We start from the raw sequence: 21,871 nt of genomic DNA, 5'->3' as shown, positions 1-21,871 counted from the left end.
TATCTTCGCGCCATCTGCCGTGATTTGTTTTCTCTATTTTTCCAAAGTTGCCCAGTAAAGGCGACGGTTACTCTTCTGTGAGCAGAAGAGCTCATTAAGCCGTTTCCAAATAAATAAACGGGGGGATTTGTGCTCGACTTCATCCAGCTGGCATTAAATACCGGTATCGCCAAAATGACTGGAAATATTCCTGTTTCTCGACTGGGAATTTCCACATGCGTCCCTGCTTTATCTCAAGAAAGACGCTAAAACAGCAGCGGAGATGGGCACCTGAGGCAGCAGAGGCAATAATGCCCACCTGCGGCATGTCATGTCAAGGGCTATTAGCTGGCACATAGCGTCAGAAATACAAAAACTCTGAATGGGAGGGAGGCGAATCAGAGAAGGGAAGATAGAAAGAAAGATTGATACAGGGAGAGAGGGATGGAACACTCATGGCCCCTCAGGTACAGTGTTGTATTTCAAACCCGGTTGTGGAAGAATAGAGGGGCTCAGCTTCTATCAATCACTGCATTAGCCTGCAGCTACAAAGCCTCCTCTCTGTGTGGGCAGCATCAACACCTCCCATAGTACACACGTGCAAGGATCGGGAGCTGAGCCGAGGAGCCGCCACTGGAGGGAGCTCTAGGTCACCATTCAGGCTTTTGCCAGCCACCACAACCCCCCACCCCCACACTGTTTTCTTTCACCAGCATCAGGATGGCCTTACCTGCACACTACCAAGGGAGGAAGAGCAGAGGAAGGAGGAGCTAAAGGAGCCTGGCAGAGAGGTAGGACACCAGCAAGGAGGAAAATTTTACACATGTGGTCTATTCTGTTCTAATTAAAAAGGGCGAGCGCCAAAATAGAGAAACCTACGCATCCTGTGGTGAGGTGTAGGTGTGCCAGTGAGGATGCCGGGGGATAGTGTGTTAAAATTGTGTTGTTTCCTGTCACAGTTATTATTAAATCATCTTTAAGATTTCACTGTAGCTGTAAGAACGTATCTTCGGTCTGTTTGTAGGCTGCAAAGCATTTAAACCATCTTTTCAAGTACAGTGTGAAAAAGAGCTACAGCTAGTGACTAAACGTCCACGTGATCCGACATAACAAGTACTGTGTTTAAGTGCAACAAGGCATCAGACATGAGAATGAGAGCCTTATAACTAAACATCATGAAGTGCTGCTCTCTTCCATCTGCTAAATACTGTATATACTGTATTTGTCACTCAGGGTACCAAAATAACAATGGCAGGATAAAGGTGCTCTTTAAGCACTGTTACACACATAAAGTGGTATCGTCTGTGTAAACACTACATTTCAGGGCTTTAGCGTGCAGAACTTCAGGCACTATTCATAAGCAATCTATGTGGGCCATCCGTATCTCTCGTGCATATTTTTTAAATAAACAATTGAGCTGACGGCTATTTACAACAATGTCTAGTGGTCATTAGGCTAGCCTGTAATGAACTGTCCATATGATGCATTCATGCATAGTTTGAAATCTCCACACATTTCTCCATACTTTAGTCTACGATTACTTTATGGTTAAATGAGTTTTGCTTTCGGAGGTCAAGCCAGATCTTCAAGGCACACCATAATAATTGTAAGTAATGCAATTATCTTGATAATTGTTAAAGTTTAATTAATAGTCCAAACCGATTGATGTTTATATAACTGTAACACTGAAACTGCAGCAGCTTGTGGTTGAGCAAGCTTAATAATGGTGTGTTAAAATGAATAAGAATAAATTAGATTTATGATATGTGCAATGAACTGACATAACAGCTGTTTTCTGTTAACGTTTTTTTTAAATGATCAAACACGAAAGTTAGAGACACTCTAATGGTGGCTGATATAAACTGGGTGATTTAATAATACATGAAAATGTTTCTGAGAGTGTACACAGGTATGTTGGTGTGCTGCCTGATGGTGTGCTTTATTAGAACTGGCAAAGGCTGAATAAATGACCCCATCGCTACACAAGTAAAGTTTTTCAAATTAAGAGGCATTATCATTGTGATAAAAATTATATTTCATCAGCCTGAAACGAACAGGCTTGTACAAAAATGCCCTGCTCACCCCATGGCACACCGCCATGAGAACCATTGGTGCAACATACAATAAAGGATAATGCTGCCTGATGTCAGTGCTGCTAAGCTTTCATTTGGAGACGCACCTGCTGCTGCTTTTCTGGCCGTTTCTGAAATTAAGGGCCATCCGTTTCATGGTTTTAACTTGTGCTCGGTCTAACACTGGCTCGCTGTCTTTACCACCTGCTGTTAGCTAAACCCTTCCTAACCTGGTAGTCGTGCAGCTCACTTTTCTTTTGAAAGAAATGCATTAACAACAGACTTCCCTCAGTTTGCTCCCTCTCCTTTCTTCCTTTTCTTTTTTGACGCTTTCTTGAGGGAAGACATGATTCAAGGTGCACATTTGCATTGGCCACATGAAATAAATTAGCTGCGCTGAAAAAGCGAGTCTGAGCAAACTAAACAGTTTTACATCGCTTGTAAAGTGAAATGTAGAAGTGGCAGCAGCCTCAGCAATATTTTTGTAACCAAAGTCACTCGACTGATACACTCATGCAATAATTACATAGACACACAAAAACAAACTTCTCATTTCAGGCTTCCTATGACTACTCCCAATAGTCCAAATTTCCCCCCAATACCTGTCACAGATTTGGGTGGAAGATATGATAATGTCAATGTTTATGCTAAATATGGTCAGTAGAAGAGGTCGAAGAACGAATCCTGTGGAACGCCTGCACTCATGACAAAGAAGGGCACAACACAGTGACAACTCCTCTTTACCTTCTGTTTAAAGCAACTTATAGCCTTTTAGTAGAAACACAAATAGTCACGTCTATGCTCAGGGTGAAATGTAACACTTTGGTGGTTGTTAAAACGTAGACAACACTCTCTGTGAAGGTGTTATGTCTTTATACTATGATCTGTAAACTGTAATGTACACATAAAAAGAGTAGACGCAACAAATGTGGAATGACTGCGATTTATCTTAAATGAAATCTATTTTTAAGATATGTAAGGTGGTATCTGTTTGGCCTACCTTCTGTTGCACAGCCATTATTTAGAAAATTAAGGGAAATGCAAAATATATACATTTTGCATTTTTAATGTTTCTTGAAGAAAACAAAAATAATATATTATTATTCAGTGACTTTACTAGTCAGGTCTAGTTTAGATGAACTTGGGCTGTATGTGGCCCATAAACTAAAGTGAACAGTTTTTTGTTGTTGTTTTGTTTTGTTCTTGCCGTGCACAGACAAACACACACATCTCTCACAAATCTCTGCAGTGCACCTACAATAGCCCACACAAAGGAGGAACCAGCCATCAGGACTGCTGTTAACTTACAGTCAGCCACTCCATCTTCCTGGTAGTCAGACACTACTGAGGCGTCGTCTGAAGGGGCCGAGCGACCCAGGCTGGAACTGCGGTTGTCATCGGAGCCTTCATCTTCCCTTAAATCCACTGGTGGTAGTGATAGTGTGAAACAGAGAGATAAAGGAAATGTCACAAAGAGAGACAATTAACAACAGACTTTATGGCCTCATCTTTAAAAACTACACTTAACAGTATGTGATGGAGATTAAGAGATTATTACTTACATCTTATAGGAAACTCCTCAGGGTTTCTGCAAAACCAAAACAGGTACAAATCAAAAACTACATTTTTGCAGTGACTTGCAAAGGTTTCTGTGCTTCCATTTTCAGACAGCGTCGCTCCAACATTACTTCTGAAATTCAGTAATTGTTTCTTAAGCAGAAGACCACAAAACCACAAGGATTCTATAGCAGAGCTTGTGTCTCTTATCATGCAGTGCAGGCAGTGCCGACTTCCGGAGTAAGCTGTCACCAGTACTTCATACAAGACGTTGACTTTTTTGGGCTCGTGCTCAAGAATTAAATCACATTTAATTATCTCAATCAAGAAAAGATTATTGCACGAGATCTTTTAAAGGTTTTAACAATAAGAGCAAGAATGAAGTCTCGAAGGTGACACCATTAGACTTAATCAGCTACTTCAAATGTAATCATGCAAACTGTGTTTAAAGCAATTACAGCAACAATTAAGGGTTTTGTGTGGCATTATCAGCTAAAATTAGATAACGGTGTCTTTGAAATTACTTTTAAAAGTAGGTTTCTGGGCCTCAGATTTAGAGCTTCTTCGAAAGGATAAAATCATACCTTGAATGGACGACCCTGAAGTTATTCAGCAGGACCTGTCGTGTCTCTTCTGCAGATTCACTCAGGTTCTCACCATGAAGAATCTCTGTCACAAACAGCTCGCAGTCTGAGGGCAGCAAACCATTATGTTGAATTAAAGCAACCTTGGCATTGTGCATTTCCTGTATTGTTCTTCAGTCTTCTGTTATGCATGTTGTATATAACAGAAACTACAGATGTAAATTAGCAGTTTTGCTTCAATCTGACATGTTTACATGCTATATTTTTATCCTTGTGCTAATTAGCATGCACTGTCCCTGTTAAATAACCACGAACATAAAAAAATAAAAAAATTAATTAAGCACTGAGGGTTATGAGTGACTAAAGGGTCACGATCATGAAGCATTTACACAGAATAATGCACTACAATGCACTCAAACAAAGCAAACCCTGCAGTCTGTGTTAGCGTACCTCCATGATTCTCGAAGTGCGGCCTGCACAACAGAGGCGACCCTCGGGAGCATTTTACGTGGCCCCGGAGCGTAACAAAAAAAAAAAGGAACGCAACAGTTCATGGCATACTGTGATATAACAGCGCAAAATGAAACCGAGGTAGCATTTCTCTGCAATTTCAACACTTTTATTGTAGCCATGATGGCAGATTAAACCTTCCTAACTTTGACAAATACAGCTGGTGTTAAGAAATGCCAAGAGCCATCTCGCATGCGGTTAAACAACAATAAACCAGCACAAAAATGATAATTACCAGCATAAACCACCATCTGATGAACAGACACATTATAAACAATAACTGAAAGTGTTTAATGTGGGAGCCTCAATTACGCTAGCTCCCAAACTGGCACCCAGACAATAAACTTTAAGAATACTTTCTATCTGGTACTTTCATATCTTTGTTCCTAGTTTATCACTCACAAATCTCGCATCAAGTTTTCTCTTTTATAAAATATTGCTTTATGTTTCACAGTCCTCTCTCTGTGCTGAGCTCATGAAGATGGTTGACACATTAAAGGAAAAACCACCACGTGCTGACAGCTTCAGTATGCCTTAAATCTCCACTTTTTAGGAACTCTAAAGGAGGGCTGAGCATAGCTCTTCCAAAAAGCCTTTCATCCACTGGTGTTTTAATGGAGGAGAGTGCAAATACTGTAACACCAGTCCAAAATCTCACAGGTGTGAGATGGTTAAGATATCATTACTGCAAAGACCACAGCATATGACTCACACATCCTTATCAAACCATCCGGTGAGCCTTTAATAACTTCTGATACTGGTAGAGACCACTCCCATCACAATGCAAATCATCACCCAGGAAAAACTTTGTATTGGTTTTGCTGCGGAAACTCCACATGTAGATTTTTGAGGAACGAAAAAACTATTGACCTGTTAAGTCTGATGTCATTAGCCATTTTCAGGTCCAAATAATTCTTCAGTTCCCCAAGTCAAACAAACAGGGAGAAACCACTGAGAGTTTAAACATTGAACTTAATATAAATGATCACTTGGGGTGTTCACACAGGTTTAAAATGCAGACACCCATGAAGAAAAGGATTTCCGAGGTTTAGCTGGCTAAGTTAGCTGGCTAATAGAAAACTAAATATCAACAATGCCTGCAAAGTTTGTGAAGTTGGGTTAGCTGACATATGATCCACTACTTGTTGGCTAGCTCAAAGCTATGTTAGGATAACAGAAACACATTAGCAGAATTAAGATGTAGAATGAGCGTTAAATTTTTCTCAATTAAAGTTGTGGGTCCCTGAAAGCCAGAAACAATCGCCATCACATGGCAGGAAGAAAACGCCGAAAATGGATAAAATTTCAGCCAGAAGAACGTCTGAGATGATACATCAGTAACACAAGGTTAGTAATTAATATGTCGCTATGGTTTGGATTACTTGGATTACTCATGTAATGCCTGAAAAACTCCCTTAACAACTTGTCCAAATCTAGAAATACATTTAGATTTCTATACATTTTCACTCCTGTGTGGTAATGTGGTAATGCTGATCTCACCTAAATAGGTAACAAACCATCCACGAGGTCAGAGTTGACACTCTGACTGCCTGCTTCTGGCCCCCGGGTTGCATATTGAACAGCAATACTCTAAGTAAAGACATGACTCAAACCAAGCCAGCAAAACAATACCATGAGATGCCATCTCTGTCTGGCTCAAGGGTTTAGATATTTCCTTCAACTAGTCACCTGCACCTCAATACTTTATGCTTTCCTTCTACTTTGATGCTGCTTTCCAGAAGAATAAAAAGCTACTCTTTCTGCGTCTTGACCTCTAAAAGAAAAAAAAGGGCAAACACGTAAGGCTATCATATCCCTCTAAAGTAAACTGCAAACTTGATTTGATGAGGTGGAAACATTACAGAGAAATGTGACACCAATTTTTATGATAATGAAGGCCAGAACAGGTCGGTCAACATCACTTATCTGATTCAATTTCATTATGTACCCACTCATATTCTACAGAGATGTTCTGGCCCATGCAAATGTTCTTCCAAAAGCCTGTTGGCTGGCTTAGCAGTGCATGCAAATGTAGTAAATGTCACGGCAGCAGTGAAGATCTATGAAAATTGTTAAGATGCAGTGTTAAAAGTTCTCTATAACACTGTGTGCTCAACAGGTGGGAGCTCAACTCTAAAGAGTGCCTACTTAAACTGACTTTAAAGTTAAACCTGTCTATGGGGAAAGAAAGATCTGTTAAATGTAAAAAAATAAATAAAGATATTACCATACAGAAGCCTCGTGAAGTCGTCCACATTTGTCCCCATCCCTTTGGTTCACCTATCCAAAAAATAAAACTTCGATTTGATGATTTATCAGACTTATTCAGCTCCTTTAGGCTTTGGGTTTTACTCCACAATGTAGCCTACGTAGCTCCAGTCTTTAACGTACCGTTACAGCTCAATGAGACTTAAAAAGGAACCCGGCACAGATACACTGCAGATCAACTCACCACCTGTGGCCTTTTGCACTGAAACTTCCGTGCATGCATCAACATTTGCACAAAACGGGGAGGAGCAGGTGCACAAATGACAACTTCCTCTGCATTCTGGTTTCTCAGCTGAGAGCAAAGAAGCTCTGCCTGACAATGAGACAAAAAAAAAACCCCACCGCTGTCTGGCTTATATGGCTCAGTAGGTCATGTACATGAGCTGCTGCCTGCCGGTGTTATTGCAAAACTGCATGTGGTAAATGCACAACCACGTCTAGACAAGCAAACTAGAAATGAATGCAAAGTTATTCCACATAAAAATCAACAAATCTGGAAAAGGTTCCCACCTGGCCCTCTCAGAATAAGCATTTATTCTTCAGACTCTAGCACAGGACCATCATGGACCACATGCAGCCCAGTTTGATCTTAAGAGGGCCAGGCTAGCAAAACACTTTTTTCTGAAGACGTTTAACCACGCAGTTCAAATAAAACAGAATGTTTGTGTTAATTCATAGAAAAAAAAACATTTTCCATGGACCATTTGTAAATAAAGAAATTGTTCTAGTAGAGAGGGTCATTTAATTGTTTATTTGTTACTTAATTACTTTGTTGTAATATGAATGGCTACAGGTGAGGTCTTTATCAGTGGAAACAAATGAAAATACAGTTAAAATTCCAAAGCCCCCCATTGGGCCAGACTGGAGTCTGTCTTATGTTTGACACCCCTGCTCTAGCATATTTAATGAAACCGTGTAAAACTTTACCTTCATATTACAAATATTTTTTGAATTACAGGCCCTCCTAGTGCATCTGGGTTATCAAAATCTAGCACTTTAACTTAAAAATCATCAAGTTTTCATGTATATATCTATGTCTACAGAATGCGTGTGCTCGAAAAGGAGTAGGATGAAGTTTACACTTTTCTTGTTCCTACCCCCTTATTTCAAATTTAGTACATTAGATAGGCACTGTTCAGAGCTGAAAAACACATTTAAACTCTGCTAGAAACTGCAACTTAACAAATTTTTACACCCACACCAAGTTTCACAATCTGGGGCAAAAATCTTGTTTTTTTTCTACACAAATTTTTTCTACATCACTTATATATCACAGTGTCAGCAGCAAAACTCCTCCATTTTAAGGCCGCTGACGTAAAGGAAGCATTGGTAAACTAGATGTTTGATCCATTTTCTGATCATTCACTGGGAAAAACTTCAAATAGTGCATAAAAGTCTAATGTTGATAACCAGCTGATCAAAACCATTTAGTTTTTAATCCTTTTTAATCACATTTTGATAACAGGCTCAATTTCCAGCCATGATTCCGCTAGCTACTTTTAACTGTGCTTATTAAATACAAATACTGTTAAGTCTAACATATCTCCATTACATATTAGGGATAACCGCTCTCTTTGACATCACACAGACCCAAGACTAGAAAAACACTGTACTATTTTAAAAAATGTGGTTAAATAAAATAAAAAAAAAACAGTTAAGAAAACTCAAAATATCAGTGTAACATGATTCATGATTCAATAACTTGTGTTACACTGCTCTGCAACCTCTGCAGGCCTCTTTCACAGAGGCAGTGAAAGAGTTGTTGGGTCTTGTCCACACCTGATAAGGTGAGAGTAAAGGCTACTTCCTGCCAGACCTGTTTGTGCTCTCAAGAATGCAATTGTGCACTTTACTTACTTGGGTTATCTTGTAAATTATAATAAAACCCATGTTTCTAGGATTGTAATTGTGATATTTACAGCCCAAAGTACAGCTTGTGTGTACTTTAATCGTGATAGGATTTACTGGTATTGACCGTAGCTCTGTAAACCGATTTATTTACCTTAAAAAAATATTTAGGTAAATTGATAATACACACATGAAAAATGTATCATGATATACCTCCAGAGTAGCTAAGTTCTCCGTTACACCTATACGCGATGGGCCCCTCCAGATTAGCTAAGTTTAATTTAGCTTAACAAAGTCTGGTGACAGTGCCTGGCTTTTTGATTAACTGGAGGAAGTATTTAGAAAAAAAATGACCAGCAATTATGTTCACTTTTAGATTAACAGTTGAACTAAAACTTAGCACCACTACTCTCAAAATGAAAGTAACTGCTGTTTTATTTGTCTAGCTGTCCATGCAAGTTTTATATTAGCCTAATTTAGCATGCTAGGCTAGGCTAAGTTAAGTTAGCCTAACTTCGCTACAATCCTTGATAGGCGTTTATTAGCTAATTTTGGCTTCTTTAAAGTCAGCTAAATGGCCCTTCAATTTTATCTTCTATCATTTTTCCTGTTAAGGTTATAAACTTACCAGTTAATGTGGAAATAAAGGTGGAAAGCTATTTTAAATGTGTTTTAGATAGCTATCTTTGTAAGCCTTCTCCGTGGGTGCCGCTTTCAAGTGCATATGTTTTCCGTTTTTGCTAATGAACCTGAAGCTCATCCTGAACTACCAATGTTGTTATAAAAGCGTTTCAGAACCGTATTCTGATAAAGGTGAGCTACAATTCCATGACCTTTCACAGAAAGATAATTTTTTAAAGTTTTATTTACTGACGCTTTTTGTTTTTATGCAAATGCTAAGTTCAAGTACGCCCAGTCTTTCATCTTTAAAATGGTAAATGTAATTTGTAGCAGGAGAGATTTTCTTAGGAAGTAATAACCTAATGGGGATGTCTAATGCTTTCCCTCTAGTAGATATTGTGTTCTGAATCTGTCTTTCTTTTTTTCTTTTTTTTAAGATGAGAATATAAATATCATCAGGGATGCAGTTAACATATAGCTTTGTTACTGAATCTGAATTTAACTGGTTAAACATTACCTTCTGCATAAATAGCGCATCTTGCCAAACCAGGTATCATAAATTCTCAGTTTCACTGCTTAAATATGACACTTTCATGGGTCTTCGGTTTTGGCTGAAAAACTAATTAGTATATTTATGACAATAAATGAATGCAGCTTCACTAAATTGGCCCCTCACTATTTGACAGGGCCTGGATGAATGGTTACATTTGCCAGCAGAGGATGACCTGGATTGGACTGGGCTCAGCTGAAATGAGCAGAGGAGGCTGTGGTAGTAGCTATATTAGAAATAGAAATATTGGTGGTTGTTGCTATTGTGTTATTGATCCTCTATTACTGAAAGCGTGTGAGGAAAGTCATCAAATAAGCAAAGCTCAATCAGACACAGCTCACATTGACAGAAAACACGACGTATCAATCAAGCGATGTATGGCTGATGCCATATTTTAAACTATAGAGGAGATTTTTATTATTTCAGATCTTAAACTTGCATTTTTTAACTCTTAATGCAGCATGTTGACTCTAATTTTAATAGTTGCATCCTGTTTTTATTTAAAAATCTTTTTTTTTTTTTTTATCACCAAACAATACTTTCACATGTTTTCATGTTGAATTCTGTCTCATGATGGAGTCCTTCCTTGTCACTTCTCCACAAGAACCCGTGGGGTCAGGGCGAGTTGAATCCCATGTCAGGATTGTCCCCACGCTGACCTGTGCCTGACTGGCCTTCCAGCAAAAAGCCCCTGTGAAGGTAAGAGGAACTGGGGGTCCCCTCCCCTGGAAAAGAGGTTCCCTCCCCTTGACAGCTCCACAGAGCCCCAGCCACCTGCCTGCTGGGTCAGCCCCATATGAAAAGGGAAGCCCTTTGTAATCCGACGGGGATTACACCACCCAACAATGCACCGCTGAAAGAGCGACAAAAGCCCTGTATCAAACGCCGCCGAGGGGGAGCAAGACTATGATCTCCCACTACTACCAACACTGACTCCTCTGCTGCCTCTCATCTCCCCAAGAGGCTCTCACCCCCTTAAGCATTTGCTGCCTCTGTCCTCCTTCTGCCCTCTCTCATCTCCGGGATCTGGCCTTTTATCAGCGCATTCCTTTTCATTTGCATTGCGGTGTGGGGAGGGACAGCAGGTCTCTCTGATCTGATAGAGCCAGAAGAGAGAGAGTCAGGAGGCTCCTCAGGGCATGAAGGGTGTGTGTTTGAGTGTGTGTGTGTGTGTGTGTGTGTGTGTATCCTGTCCTGCAAACACACAACATTGCATTCTCCAGATAGGCAGTCCAGAGGGGCAAGTAAAGAGGCACCCACACCTGTCTGTCGAGCTCTGTTTGTCTTTAGTTTAGAAGAGGAAAAGGAAGTAGTTTAAAAAGAAAGCCACACTCGCCTTCAAACAAATTGGCCACAAAAATAACTTAAAGTCACTCCTTCACCTTTCAAAATAGAAGATATCTCAAGATGGTGCACAAATTTAAATGTATTCATTTTTTTTTTTTTTTTAAAAGGTGTTTGACCTGATTCTTGACGGTCTCTTGTAAATGTTTGTGTTGCTCAGGGAGATAAAAAAGAGGTAGTTTACTCTTCGGATTTCCTCCGAATCATTGAATTCCCAACCCACCCATTGCTCAAACATATGTCAGTGCAGGGGGGGCAAAGTAAAAAAAAAGTGATGATAGATTGAGGACACGAAAGACAGAAGAGAGCAAATGTGCTGTGCTAAATCTACAACCTTCAGTCAGCCTCACATTGACTGACTCGGAGAGTTACCTCAGCTTGTGCTCCAATCAATGTTAGCCCTGAGAGCATTGAATAGAAAATCATTCAAATTGTATTATGTTAGGATATATGAGCCGTTTCAAAATATTAATTCAGCATTATTTGAGGTGTCTGTTAAGGACAGCAGTTACAGCTAGCAGTGCGTTGACTCGACTGAGTGATTGCACACCTCTATTACATGTGATGTATGAATGTGTGAGCGAGGGACCTATTTTTCATTACCAGGACTTTGTCCCTAGAGGCAGTTGTTAAAGAAGAATCCATGAATTACCCCTCTGGAACAACTGGCCCTTGTCATAAGCCGAGAGGAGAGGGAAAGTGAAGGGGGAAAAAGGGAAGCACAGCACTATTGATAGTGGTGGGATTGAGAGACTGGAAGGACGCCAGAAGAATGTGTCTGCCTTTGCTTGTGATCCGGCAACACTGCCGCCTCTCCCTCTGTCCAGTTAATTGGAATACAAAGCAGAGCAGGGTCGATGAGAGAGCGGCGGTGAGGAGGAAGAGGAGGAGGAAGGTGGTGGTGTGAGGGGGTGGTGGTAAGCTGCTGTCTGTCTACAGCAACACTCAACCTTCACTGCTCGCTGGGAATTGACTGTGGAACCAGCAAGCGAGACCGACACACTGTCACTGGTAAAATGAACTGTCACCTTGCATTTCTCAGCCTCCTGGCAGCATCGAATTGGCCGCTTTGAACCATGTGACGTGACACTGATTGAGTTCTGGTTTCCCCCCTCCTGGGCTCTAAAGGAAAAGAGCTGGTTTAATTTCAAGTGTACAGGCTCTCCATGCAAAGTATCAGGCAGCATTTCGTACCTGCGTCTTTACACCAAAGCTTTCTCTTCTTCCTCACCACCCCTCATTATTTCATCGTGCTGCCTCGTTACGCTGCCTCTCAGCTAGTCTTGTTTTTCTTACGGCATATAGTCATGGCGGTCTGACAGGCACACAGAGGAGGAAAACTATTAGGGGTAGCCATTTGGATCCTGGAGGCAATCCCGGGGAGTATTAAGACGTTAACCCTGGCCAAGTCACTTGTCTCTCTCAGTTACCATGCTGATGGAGTGGGGAAAGGATGCAGTCGCAGTGGGACCCGGGAGACGGGAGCTTCAGGTCGGCCAGCGCCTCCAGATCCAATCGAGCCTGACTCGGATGGGGGATGGTTGTCAAGAATGTCTCAGGCTTGGCTATAAAGAGCCTCTGTGCCAAAACAAAGAGCGTGCCACTCATACCCAGGCAGCCCCTCTCCACAAACCTCCAAAAACTGTGAAAGAAATCATGAAAATAAAAAGAATTAGGGGTACGGCAGCACACTGGTACCAACCCATATCTACTCAGATTATAAGACTTTCAAAGGTAATCGTTTATCATAGTTTTGTTTCCCTCCTACAACAATGAGGGTATAAACACAAACATAATTTTTTTTAAAAAGGGAAAAAAAACTACTGAATTTCACAGACCAAACACCTAAAATGAATTTTGATAACAATAAAAAAAAATACATATGCAAGTTTGGTTTTAATTTCTTTAAACACCTTTTTAAGAAGTGTTTAAAAGTCTGTTTTTCTCATCATTGCTAATTATAAAAATATGTGTGTTACATTTAAACCCAGTTATGTCTGCACACGGAGTGATGTCATAAAAGCATTTCACCTCAGTGTCCAAGAGTTGTGCTTCATATTAGGGGTGAAACACTGTTAATAATGCACATATAACACTGCTAATAACTGTGTAATTATAATTTTTATCTGCTCTTTCTACAGTTATAGTTCCATCTCCGTAATGCTTTCATTCTTAATTGTTTGCCAGAAAATACAAAACACAACAAATCTGTCTTATTGCATTGATGCTAAAGATACTGTGACAACACCATTAACTGATACAATCATGAAGTGAAACTTACATATGCAAACAATCTATTAAGCTGCAGATTTTTTTTGAATTGGTAAATGAATAAGTTTCAAGGATGGATGAGCTTAAGAGAGAAACTGCCCCCAAACAGTCCTTGTAAACTACAGAGGAGGAGAGACCCCTCTCAGAGCCGACGGGAAACCAAAAAGACGTTTTATATGGAGAAAAATGTTTTTTATAATTTCACATGTCCCGCAGAGATGACATCAAATGTCTTATTTTGTGCAGCCAGCAGCACAAATTCATTGTGCCAGGCTGACAGAGAAAGTTAAGAAATTTTAAAACTGAAGATGTTTATATTTATTTCAAATAATAAATAAAAGAAGATTCAGTGTGCAGAGCTGTTTCCCCTTAAGTTTCTGATTCCATACACCTATTTTTAGTTCTTCCATTTCTTTGGTTAGACATTAATTTATGGTCTCGATCTTAATAAAGGTCAATAGCATTAAAAAAAAAAAAACACAGGCCAGAGATGGAAAATGAGTCCTTGTTTGAACTGTAGTTTGTTAGGTTTGGTAAATATTTTAAGAAGTTTTCAAGAAACCGAACAGAAACGAATTTCTTTCATCCATTTATTTTGATGTCTGTGTCTTACAGTACAAGAGAAAAATGGTGTTATCCCTCAAAGCTGTGTTTGATATCTTCCCTCTGTGGTATCTTTTGGATGACCAACCCCCGGTTATGCCATGAATACTGTATCTAGTTTTCCTTTGAAGCCCGGGGACCCTGCAGAGTGACATGCGACAGAGGAACTGGTAGAAAACCAAGGAAGTGAGCCTGGCAATAGACTTGTAAAAGAGCCTGCAACAACTGCGAGCAGCATGGGGTACAAACAGCACTGGGTTGACCTCAAGCAAAGTGCAGGGAGGGGGGCGGGCGTGCCGGCTAAAGACATCTGAGGAAAGAAAAGGAGGCTGTTTTTGCTGGAGCTATTAATAGTTTTCGACTATATTTGCGCCTGTAACAGTTTCTTCTTTGTGTTCCTTTTGTGTTCATTAACCATTCTGTGCTCCTCTCCTTTCGCTGTCCTACATTCCCCGGGAGAAGGCGAAGAGGGCTGAACTGATCCGAAGGTGAAAAACATCCTCCTCCTCCTCCTTTCTCCTCTCCCCCAGCTGAACATCTGTCTCCGTGGTGTTGGCTGCAGCACCGACTCTGACACCTCCAGATGGAGAGCCCGCTGGGAGCGCTGAGGTATTACCTACAGAGATGGCAGAGATCGCACCTCTGGAATGAAGTCCCACACTTGTTTTCCACACCGTCCCCCTTTTTTGTTGTTGAATCTGTCACTATTCACCTTATAGATTATCGCCTTCCCAGTCCTTGGCCTTGCGACTCATCTGAAGAGCAGGCTGTTGGTTTGTAAAGAAATGCATGTCACCAAACCTCTCTGCTCCTTTTCTAATTTACAGTAATGGGCCGTATGGTATTTCAACTGTAACTTCTATTCGTAGGACTGTATCAATTTTTAATATAGTTGTGAGAGGACTGCATACTCATGCAGATATATTTCAAATGATTTCCATTTCCTTAAAACTTGTTTTTGAGCAGCCTCGGAGAGATTAAAGTTTGCACAATCTGGAGCACAACCTAAATGACCTACAACCTTATTAGTCTCAATATTAAAAGCAATACCTGCAAAGATCTGAGAGACTTAGAGCGCACTTCTCTGAGCCTCTCTGGTGTCTTGACAGATTGACTCTGCATTCATTTGTGCCTGAACTCTGTGTGAACCTCAGCTTTGGGGAAAGGGGCAGCAACAGGCCAGTGCTGTTGGGGCAGAAACTGTGTGCAAACCTAACACCCAGTGCAAATATTGAAACTGCTGCCCCTTCAACATCACAAGAAAGTAGGCGGTCAGGTCCGGCGAGCCTTTGGCTAAAGGTGAAACCAGAGTAAGCGCTGAGAGGTTAATTGATTTCATCACTTTAAAAGAAAGATTATTAAATTTTATAAAATACAAATGAACTTCAGTGACAACCTTTGACAACCTGTGTCCTGGCAGAATTTGGGTAACAAATCGAGCCTGAGACCTGCCTCCCTGGAGTTTGTTGTCATGTTTAGAGCCCCTGGAGGTATTTCGAGGTGAAAAGGTCACTGAGAACCACCCCATGTGTTGTGAAAGATTCCTCTTGTCACATTATGCAAGGGGACCAATAATAGAGGTAAACATACAGGGGGGAAAATAAGTTTTTAAAACCACACATAACTTTATTTTACACAGTGAAACAGAACAAATTCTTTATCAGAATTTAAAGTTTGATTGGACTGAATCAGAATTATCTAGATACTCTTTTTTGTTTTTATTTTATTGCACACTCACACATGCAACAAATACAACTCTTATTGCATTTTATAGACTTTATTAAGCTAAATTGTTTCAACAACTGTTGGAAAATACCCTGTAAATAAATAGTGCAAACGGTAACACTGAGTACATCAGTGCGCCAACAAACAAAAAAAAACAGCATGGAGGTGTGTAATAGAAAGATTAAATGACCACAAGCAGACACTGCCTACCCTGTATAGTTCACAAGTCCACAAGCAATTTTCAGTTTTTTTCTGGAATGGTGCAACTTTGGGGAAAATGTGAAAAACTCTGCTCGGGCCTCCAGTCATATTTTTAGTCACGGTTTAGTTTTTCTCTTTTGTCTTTGGGGAGGCTTCAGAGGTGGAAAGTTTCTCCGCTGGTGCCGGGGTGTTGACTAAAACACAGCCCAGTTTCTCCCGTTTCTTCTGCTTCATCCTCCGGTTCTGAAACCAGATTTTCACCTGCGTCTCATTGAGCTCCAGGCTGGCCGCCACCTCCACCCGCCTTGCCCGCGATAGGTATTTGTTGAAGTGGAACTCCTTCTCCAGCTCGGTCAGCTGCTTGGTGGTGAAGTTAGTGCGGATCACGTTGTGCTGGCCGGGAACACCGAACTCCGACACGACTGCTGTGGAGAGAAATGGATGAATGGGATGATAGAGGAAAATGAAAGTCGTGGGGCTAAAGAGTGGGCTTTAATGACGATGAAAATGTCAGCGTGAACAGAAGAAATGCGTGAAATATTAGCTGCCAAATCATTTGAGGACAATCTAAAACACTTTGGTCTAATTATATCAGCTGGATGGGGTTTTTACGCACGGGGAACAGATCCCGTTTGGTTTCTAAACTGCATTTCTTAGCTCTGATTTCCTCATAACAGACCTGTTTTGGGAGGATTCCTCTTCACTTTCATCCAGTCGAAAGTTTTCGAAGTTTCCTCCACATGCTCCAAATCCCTTTCCTTACATGGAGGCGGTAACCTTGTGTAAACACTTTCTGAATATTCTTGCTGCCTCTGATCCCCGCTGCCAAAATGCAGATACTGGCCTCCCGGTGCAACCCCAGGCCCACAGCTGTCCCCGGTATAGGGAGCCATGTTTGTGGCGAGGGGTGAGACTTGTGCGTGGATAAAGCTCCGGTCCTGCTCGGGGGCGAGGCCGTACTGGTGATGTCCGTACTCCAGAGGTGAGCCATACACGGAGTTGCCCGGTCCTGCGAACGGCATGTCCAAGCCTACGTGGTTCTGGTGGTGCAAAGGGAGGCTCGGAGTCTGGTGGGGCGCCGAAGTTGCGACCATTACACGTCCGTCCGGTGCGTAACTATCACTTGTTGCGCAAGAGTTGGAGGATGTATATCCATGGTTTAAGTTGTGGTATCCGGCCTTTGCGCTGAAAATATTTGCTCCCCGGTTGCACACGGGGTAATCTAAGTATGAGTTCATCCTGAACCTGGGCCTGCCGTTTGTTCAGAACTGATCAAGACCGAGCAGTCATTAATCGGTGCTCCCTTTGCCCTAACCTTCTAGGTAGTATGTCAAAGCTGTAAAACTGCCTTCGACCCTCATATCACCTTCCTGACACACCATGTGACCCGCCAAACGCCAATGGCAAGGGACCTACAGCACTCTGTCAAGTCTGCAGACTCGTCCATCAAACGGCCTCGCATTTACATGACAAATGCTTCAATCAAACTCGCTCATCCATCTGATAGGAACGCAAACAGGAGGACACATTTTCAGGCCACAGTGTTACAGGAAGAAAAAATGATAAATGAATATGAGAAAAAAATCATAATAAAAATGATAATAACAAAAAGGTTACTTTTTTCAAGTTATTTTACTCTTGAACAAATAATACAAAATAACCTTTTCTATTAATTTATGGCCTGCAGGTGTTTTAATTGTGATATCATTTGTTTTTCATGCACTTTGTTTAATTCTCTGTTTAAATGGCATGAATGAAGCAAATTTCTATACTGAAAATACACGTTTTCAATCTGCTTAAATAACTGGCTTATTATTAAAACACGTTCGGACTGAGTGAACCCTGCAGACAGACACCGAATCAGGCAAGGGGGGAAAGGCATTGCAGTGACTCCAGTGATTCATCATGGCTCCTTTTAAAAGATTGACAGCTTGTTTGGCCCATTTCGCCCATAAAAGAACAAAGACACGTTTAAGAACCATGTACAGTCTTTTTTCTCCACGGCGTCTTTCTTTTTCTGCTTAAAAGTTGTTCACACTTACAGAGTAAAATCCCCCAAAGCCTACAAGATCCACTCTCCTCTTATAAGAGTTAATGTAAGGTTATAAACCTCAGGCGCTAACTAAGCTCTAATTAAAAGAGAGAAATTTGCTCTTGGCTCTTTTATTTTGGAGATCAAATCTGGTGGAATAAATTATTATTATTATTATTATTATTATTATTATTATTATTATTATTATGTTGGCTAAATTACAGCAGTGAACCCTTTTAATTTAAGGTCTTAATTATTAAACGAAAGTTAAAGTCGAAAAGAAAATAACAGAAACTATGCACTTAAAACACACAGCAAATGATTTATAAATACAGATTAAAAAAACAACAACATTTGAGACTAATATTCTGATTAATTAGTCAAATAAATAAATAAATAACGCATGCATGGAGATATATCAGCATTGCGCTTCTTTATAAATCCACACCGTGCGCTACAGGTGGGTCAGTTTGGGAGCTTGCATGATTCTTTCCTGAGGACTGCAGCTCTGTGAGAAATACGAGCCGCTCAGGTCGTTTCCTCGCAGGTTTGGGTTTGGTGTGTGTGAGCTCGTGTGTGTGCTGTACTGCACATCAAACTGTGGGCCATGCGTGAAGCCTGAAACTGGATATTTAGAGTAGTTTGCCGGGTACGCAGGCTGCTGCTCCTGTTGCTCCTGCTGCTGCTGGGGCCTGAGCTGAGGGGAGGCCGGTTGGTAATCCCCTCCCAGATGGACATAACCCAGGCTCGACAGAGTGGGGCTTCCCGGGGCGGAGGGGGAGGACGAGGGCGAGCAAGAGGAGGTGGTGATGGCTGCAGGGAGGCCCTGACCTCGCTGGTCTTTTTTCTGTTTCATCCTCCGGTTCTGGAACCAGATCTTGATCTGCCTCTCGTGAAGGTTGAGCAGGCCGGCCATCTCCACGCGCCTCGGCCTGCATAGGTAGCGGTTGAAGTGGAACTCCTTCTCCAGCTCCACCAGTTGCGCGCTCGTGTACGCGGTGCGCGTTCGCTTGGAGGCCGGGGTCGCGCTGCTTGGACTCTTCTCGTTCACGGGGCAGTCTGTAGAGACAATAACGTGCACGGGAACGTGATCAAATTAGAAGCTTCCCCTTCAAATAAGTTTGCACATCTTTAGTCTTATGTCTCATTAGCTGACCCTGTTCCTGCTATGATCCCCCCAATTATAAAAAAAGAAAAAAGAAAAAGCAAAGCTTTGCGTAAAAGATCAAAAGTAAAAACAGCAAATTAAAGTTTAATCAGTAAATAAAATCAACAGCAGAATACAATAAAGGAGCAGCGCGGAGGACACATAACGTTACCACAGCTTCGCGGTGCCTCTGGTGCTCTGTGCGCAAGTTAGTACGCATGTGCTAAAGGGCAAAGGCTAAAAATGCATACAGTTTAGGTAATGAGTTTGTGTTAGAAGTCTACGCATTTCAAGGATGTTGTTTTTAATTATTTGTGGGGGGTTTTGTGGGGGTTGGCAATTTCAAATGCGTTTAATGATTTACTAAATGAAACCCAAATTATAAAAATAAATTTTTATATACAATAAGAACTCTAAATGTGTTGTCTAGGCTCGTTCTCGTTTGGTTTATGTGTGTCTGATGTCAGATAAGTCAGTTGATACTGGACATTTGACTGTCTTATGCCTTTTATTTAAATATTTTTTCTGTCATAAATCACGAAAGTCTCTGATTTAGGCTCAGAGAAACTTTATTTAAAGTGGAAGATAATTGGAAAGAATAAAAATGTGAGTTTAAATGAAGGAGGGCCATCTATATCTGTGTGTTTCCTGTTTTAATAAGCAGCATTTCTGCGCTGATGAGTCATTATGTCTGTGTCCTGTTACTCTCTGCTTCGTCTGTCCACCCAAAATCGATTAAATCTGAATATTTTTCTATGTAATAAACATGACATGTGAAATTAAATTATATTGCTTGGTCTGTATTATTCTTAAGATAAATGTCATCCTAAATCCTGAGCCAGGGCCTTCCCCTCGCATGCCTGATTGCAGCTTTAATGCTGAACTGCAGGGAATATACGCTACATTAGGAGCTATGTTGAAGGGAAAATGAGTGGAAACGGCTTCATTTAAAATCCTCTGCTGCTGCTGCTGGTTTATGTCATACAGACCTGCGACTCTCCTCCCGGGTTTCTGATTTGAGTGTCTGGACTCTTTCATCCAGGGGAAAATCTTTCTGCTCATTGCAAACTTTGGGTTTTGCTGCTTTGACCTCCGGGGAAACGTGCCATGCTCAGACGCCTCCACTTGCTGCTGAGGAGCGCCCTCAAAGCCGCTCAGACCATCCGGAGACTCGCTGAAGAGGTCACGGTGGTGATGGTGATGATGGTGGATGCTGCGTGAAGCGCTGCTGGTTTTCTGCATTTCCATTAAACGTGCACAGGGTCTCCTCCTCCCCCTCCCCCTCCTCTCCTCCCCTCCCTTTTTGACCTTGTGGCGAAGCGCTGGCAGCCAAATGTCACATGGCAGGTTTCCACAGAGCCGAGGGCTTCTTGGCCTGAGACGATCCAGCAAAAAAAGAAAAAAGACGGAGACAGAATCAGGGAGGAGACTAAATGATCCATCTTATCAACTCAATAGTATGCTGACATGAATAGCAAGCCTCTCCAAGCCAGAGAGGCGACGCAGAATGAAGAGTGTGCTGGAGAAAGAAAGAAAAAAAACACACCAAGAGGAGGATAATCCTGTAAAATCTCTGCAGAAATTCAATTATTATCCTCTTGTTCACCCTTTGCAATTAATATGGACCTCAGTGGCCTACAAATTCCTTTTATTGTCATTTAATTATGTAAGTAGCATAAGCAATATATAAGGATTGCAGAGTATTAAAGGGGCAGCTTTATTGGAGGCAGTCTTTTGTTTGATTCAGATTCAGGGAAAGAGAAAAAAATAATACTAATTGACAGATATAAATAACTAAAATATAAAACCATACATTAAATACAAATATAGCAAATAACAGTGTTTTTATTCATGCTTTCAGTGGTGCTGCGGGAAATTAAATTAGGCCTATATGACTGCTAATAAATAGCAGCCTTTGTTCAGTTAATGGATAGCCCTGCGTTGGGCATTTTTTAAGGGGAAAAAAAATTAAACGTTACATCACAGTTTGCTAAGAAAAACCCATCAATTAAACGCAAAATAAAAGAAAAGTGCTTTGTGCGCCGCGGCTGGTTTGTGCGCATCTTCTCGGGCAATTAAATTTAATTCACTTTTCTTCCAAAATTAAAGAGAATGAAATTATTAAAGGAGCAGTTTTAAGGACGAGGAGAGGGAGTGAGCAAGGAAGAGAGGGAGAGAGGGAGAATAAGACTGGAGGCATGCAGCTTTATGAACTCTGGTTGAACCGCGGCTGGAGTCGGGCTCGTAAATCATAAAGACACATAACCCAGTCCGCGGCACAACAGCTCGGCTGCCTTACCTTCACAACCTACATTCATTCCGCCGCTGAAACAATCCTGCACGCAAACAAAACACACCGGCTCCTCTCACCTTTGGAAAACCTCCCGGATTAGTGAGTAATCCCAGCAGAAGCACGCGGCTCTCGTGCGTTAAGGTGCACGCGACGTGGCTTTGAGTGGTGAAGGAGTGGACAGTGTTTCTGCAGCTGCAGACCGCCCTGCGTTGCATTTCTGCACACAGGATCGGCGTGTGTGTGTGGATGTGTGTGTGTCTGTGTGT

At 41.4% G+C, this 21,871-nt stretch overlaps 3 protein-coding genes across 3 annotated transcripts in view; all 3 read right to left on the bottom strand.

The window, feature by feature from the left end:
* Positions 1-7,087, bottom strand: part of skap1 (src kinase associated phosphoprotein 1) — a 36,746-nt gene extending 29,659 nt beyond the window's left edge. The window contains exons 1-4 of the mRNA XM_063482168.1: positions 6,930-7,087; positions 4,193-4,298; positions 3,614-3,639; positions 3,360-3,476 (exon numbers count right to left, since the gene is read on the bottom strand). Of these exons, the coding sequence (XP_063338238.1) occupies positions 3,360-3,476; positions 3,614-3,639; positions 4,193-4,298; positions 6,930-6,969 (289 nt within the window). The 5' untranslated portion in view covers positions 6,970-7,087. The remainder of the gene's footprint in view (positions 1-3,359; positions 3,477-3,613; positions 3,640-4,192; positions 4,299-6,929) is intronic.
* A 9,169-nt stretch (positions 7,088-16,256) lies between these two features.
* On the bottom strand, positions 16,257-17,371 carry hoxb1b (homeobox B1b). Its single transcript, XM_063481936.1, has 2 exons — positions 16,813-17,371; positions 16,257-16,555 (listed from the first exon to the last, which is right to left on the bottom strand). The coding sequence occupies exons 1-2, from the start codon at positions 17,369-17,371 to the stop codon at positions 16,257-16,259; spliced, it is 858 nt and encodes a 285-aa protein (XP_063338006.1).
* A 1,248-nt stretch (positions 17,372-18,619) lies between these two features.
* Positions 18,620-20,554, bottom strand: LOC134633057 (homeobox protein Hox-D3-like). The gene is made up of 2 exons (XM_063481918.1): positions 20,302-20,554; positions 18,620-19,224 (listed from the first exon to the last, which is right to left on the bottom strand). The coding sequence occupies exons 1-2, from the start codon at positions 20,552-20,554 to the stop codon at positions 18,620-18,622; spliced, it is 858 nt and encodes a 285-aa protein (XP_063337988.1).
* Positions 20,555-21,871: the final 1,317 nt, after the last annotated feature.

This window comes from Pelmatolapia mariae, linkage group LG8 (genome assembly GCF_036321145.2).
Source record: "Pelmatolapia mariae isolate MD_Pm_ZW linkage group LG8, Pm_UMD_F_2, whole genome shotgun sequence".
NCBI lineage: Eukaryota > Metazoa > Chordata > Actinopteri > Cichliformes > Cichlidae > Pelmatolapia > Pelmatolapia mariae.
Note: the sequence above shows the minus strand (reverse complement) of the source record. Positions and strands in the feature narration are given on the sequence as shown.

What these genes read in the sequence shown, in the direction of transcription:
- hoxb1b (XM_063481936.1), bottom strand. Translation starts at nt 17,371, where the DNA reads ATGAACTCATACTTAGATTACCCCGTGTGCAACCGGGGAGCAAATATT. An exon ending in GAGGAATCCTCCCAAAACAG is followed by an intron (nt 16,556 to 16,812) that starts GTCTGTTATGAG and finishes TCTCCACAGCAG; the next exon opens with TCGTGTCGGAGTTCGGTGTT.
- LOC134633057 (XM_063481918.1), bottom strand. Translation starts at nt 20,554, where the DNA reads ATGCAGAAAACCAGCAGCGCTTCACGCAGCATCCACCATCATCACCAT. An exon ending in ACCCGGGAGGAGAGTCGCAG is followed by an intron (nt 19,225 to 20,301) that starts GTCTGTATGACA and finishes TTGTCTCTACAG; the next exon opens with ACTGCCCCGTGAACGAGAAG.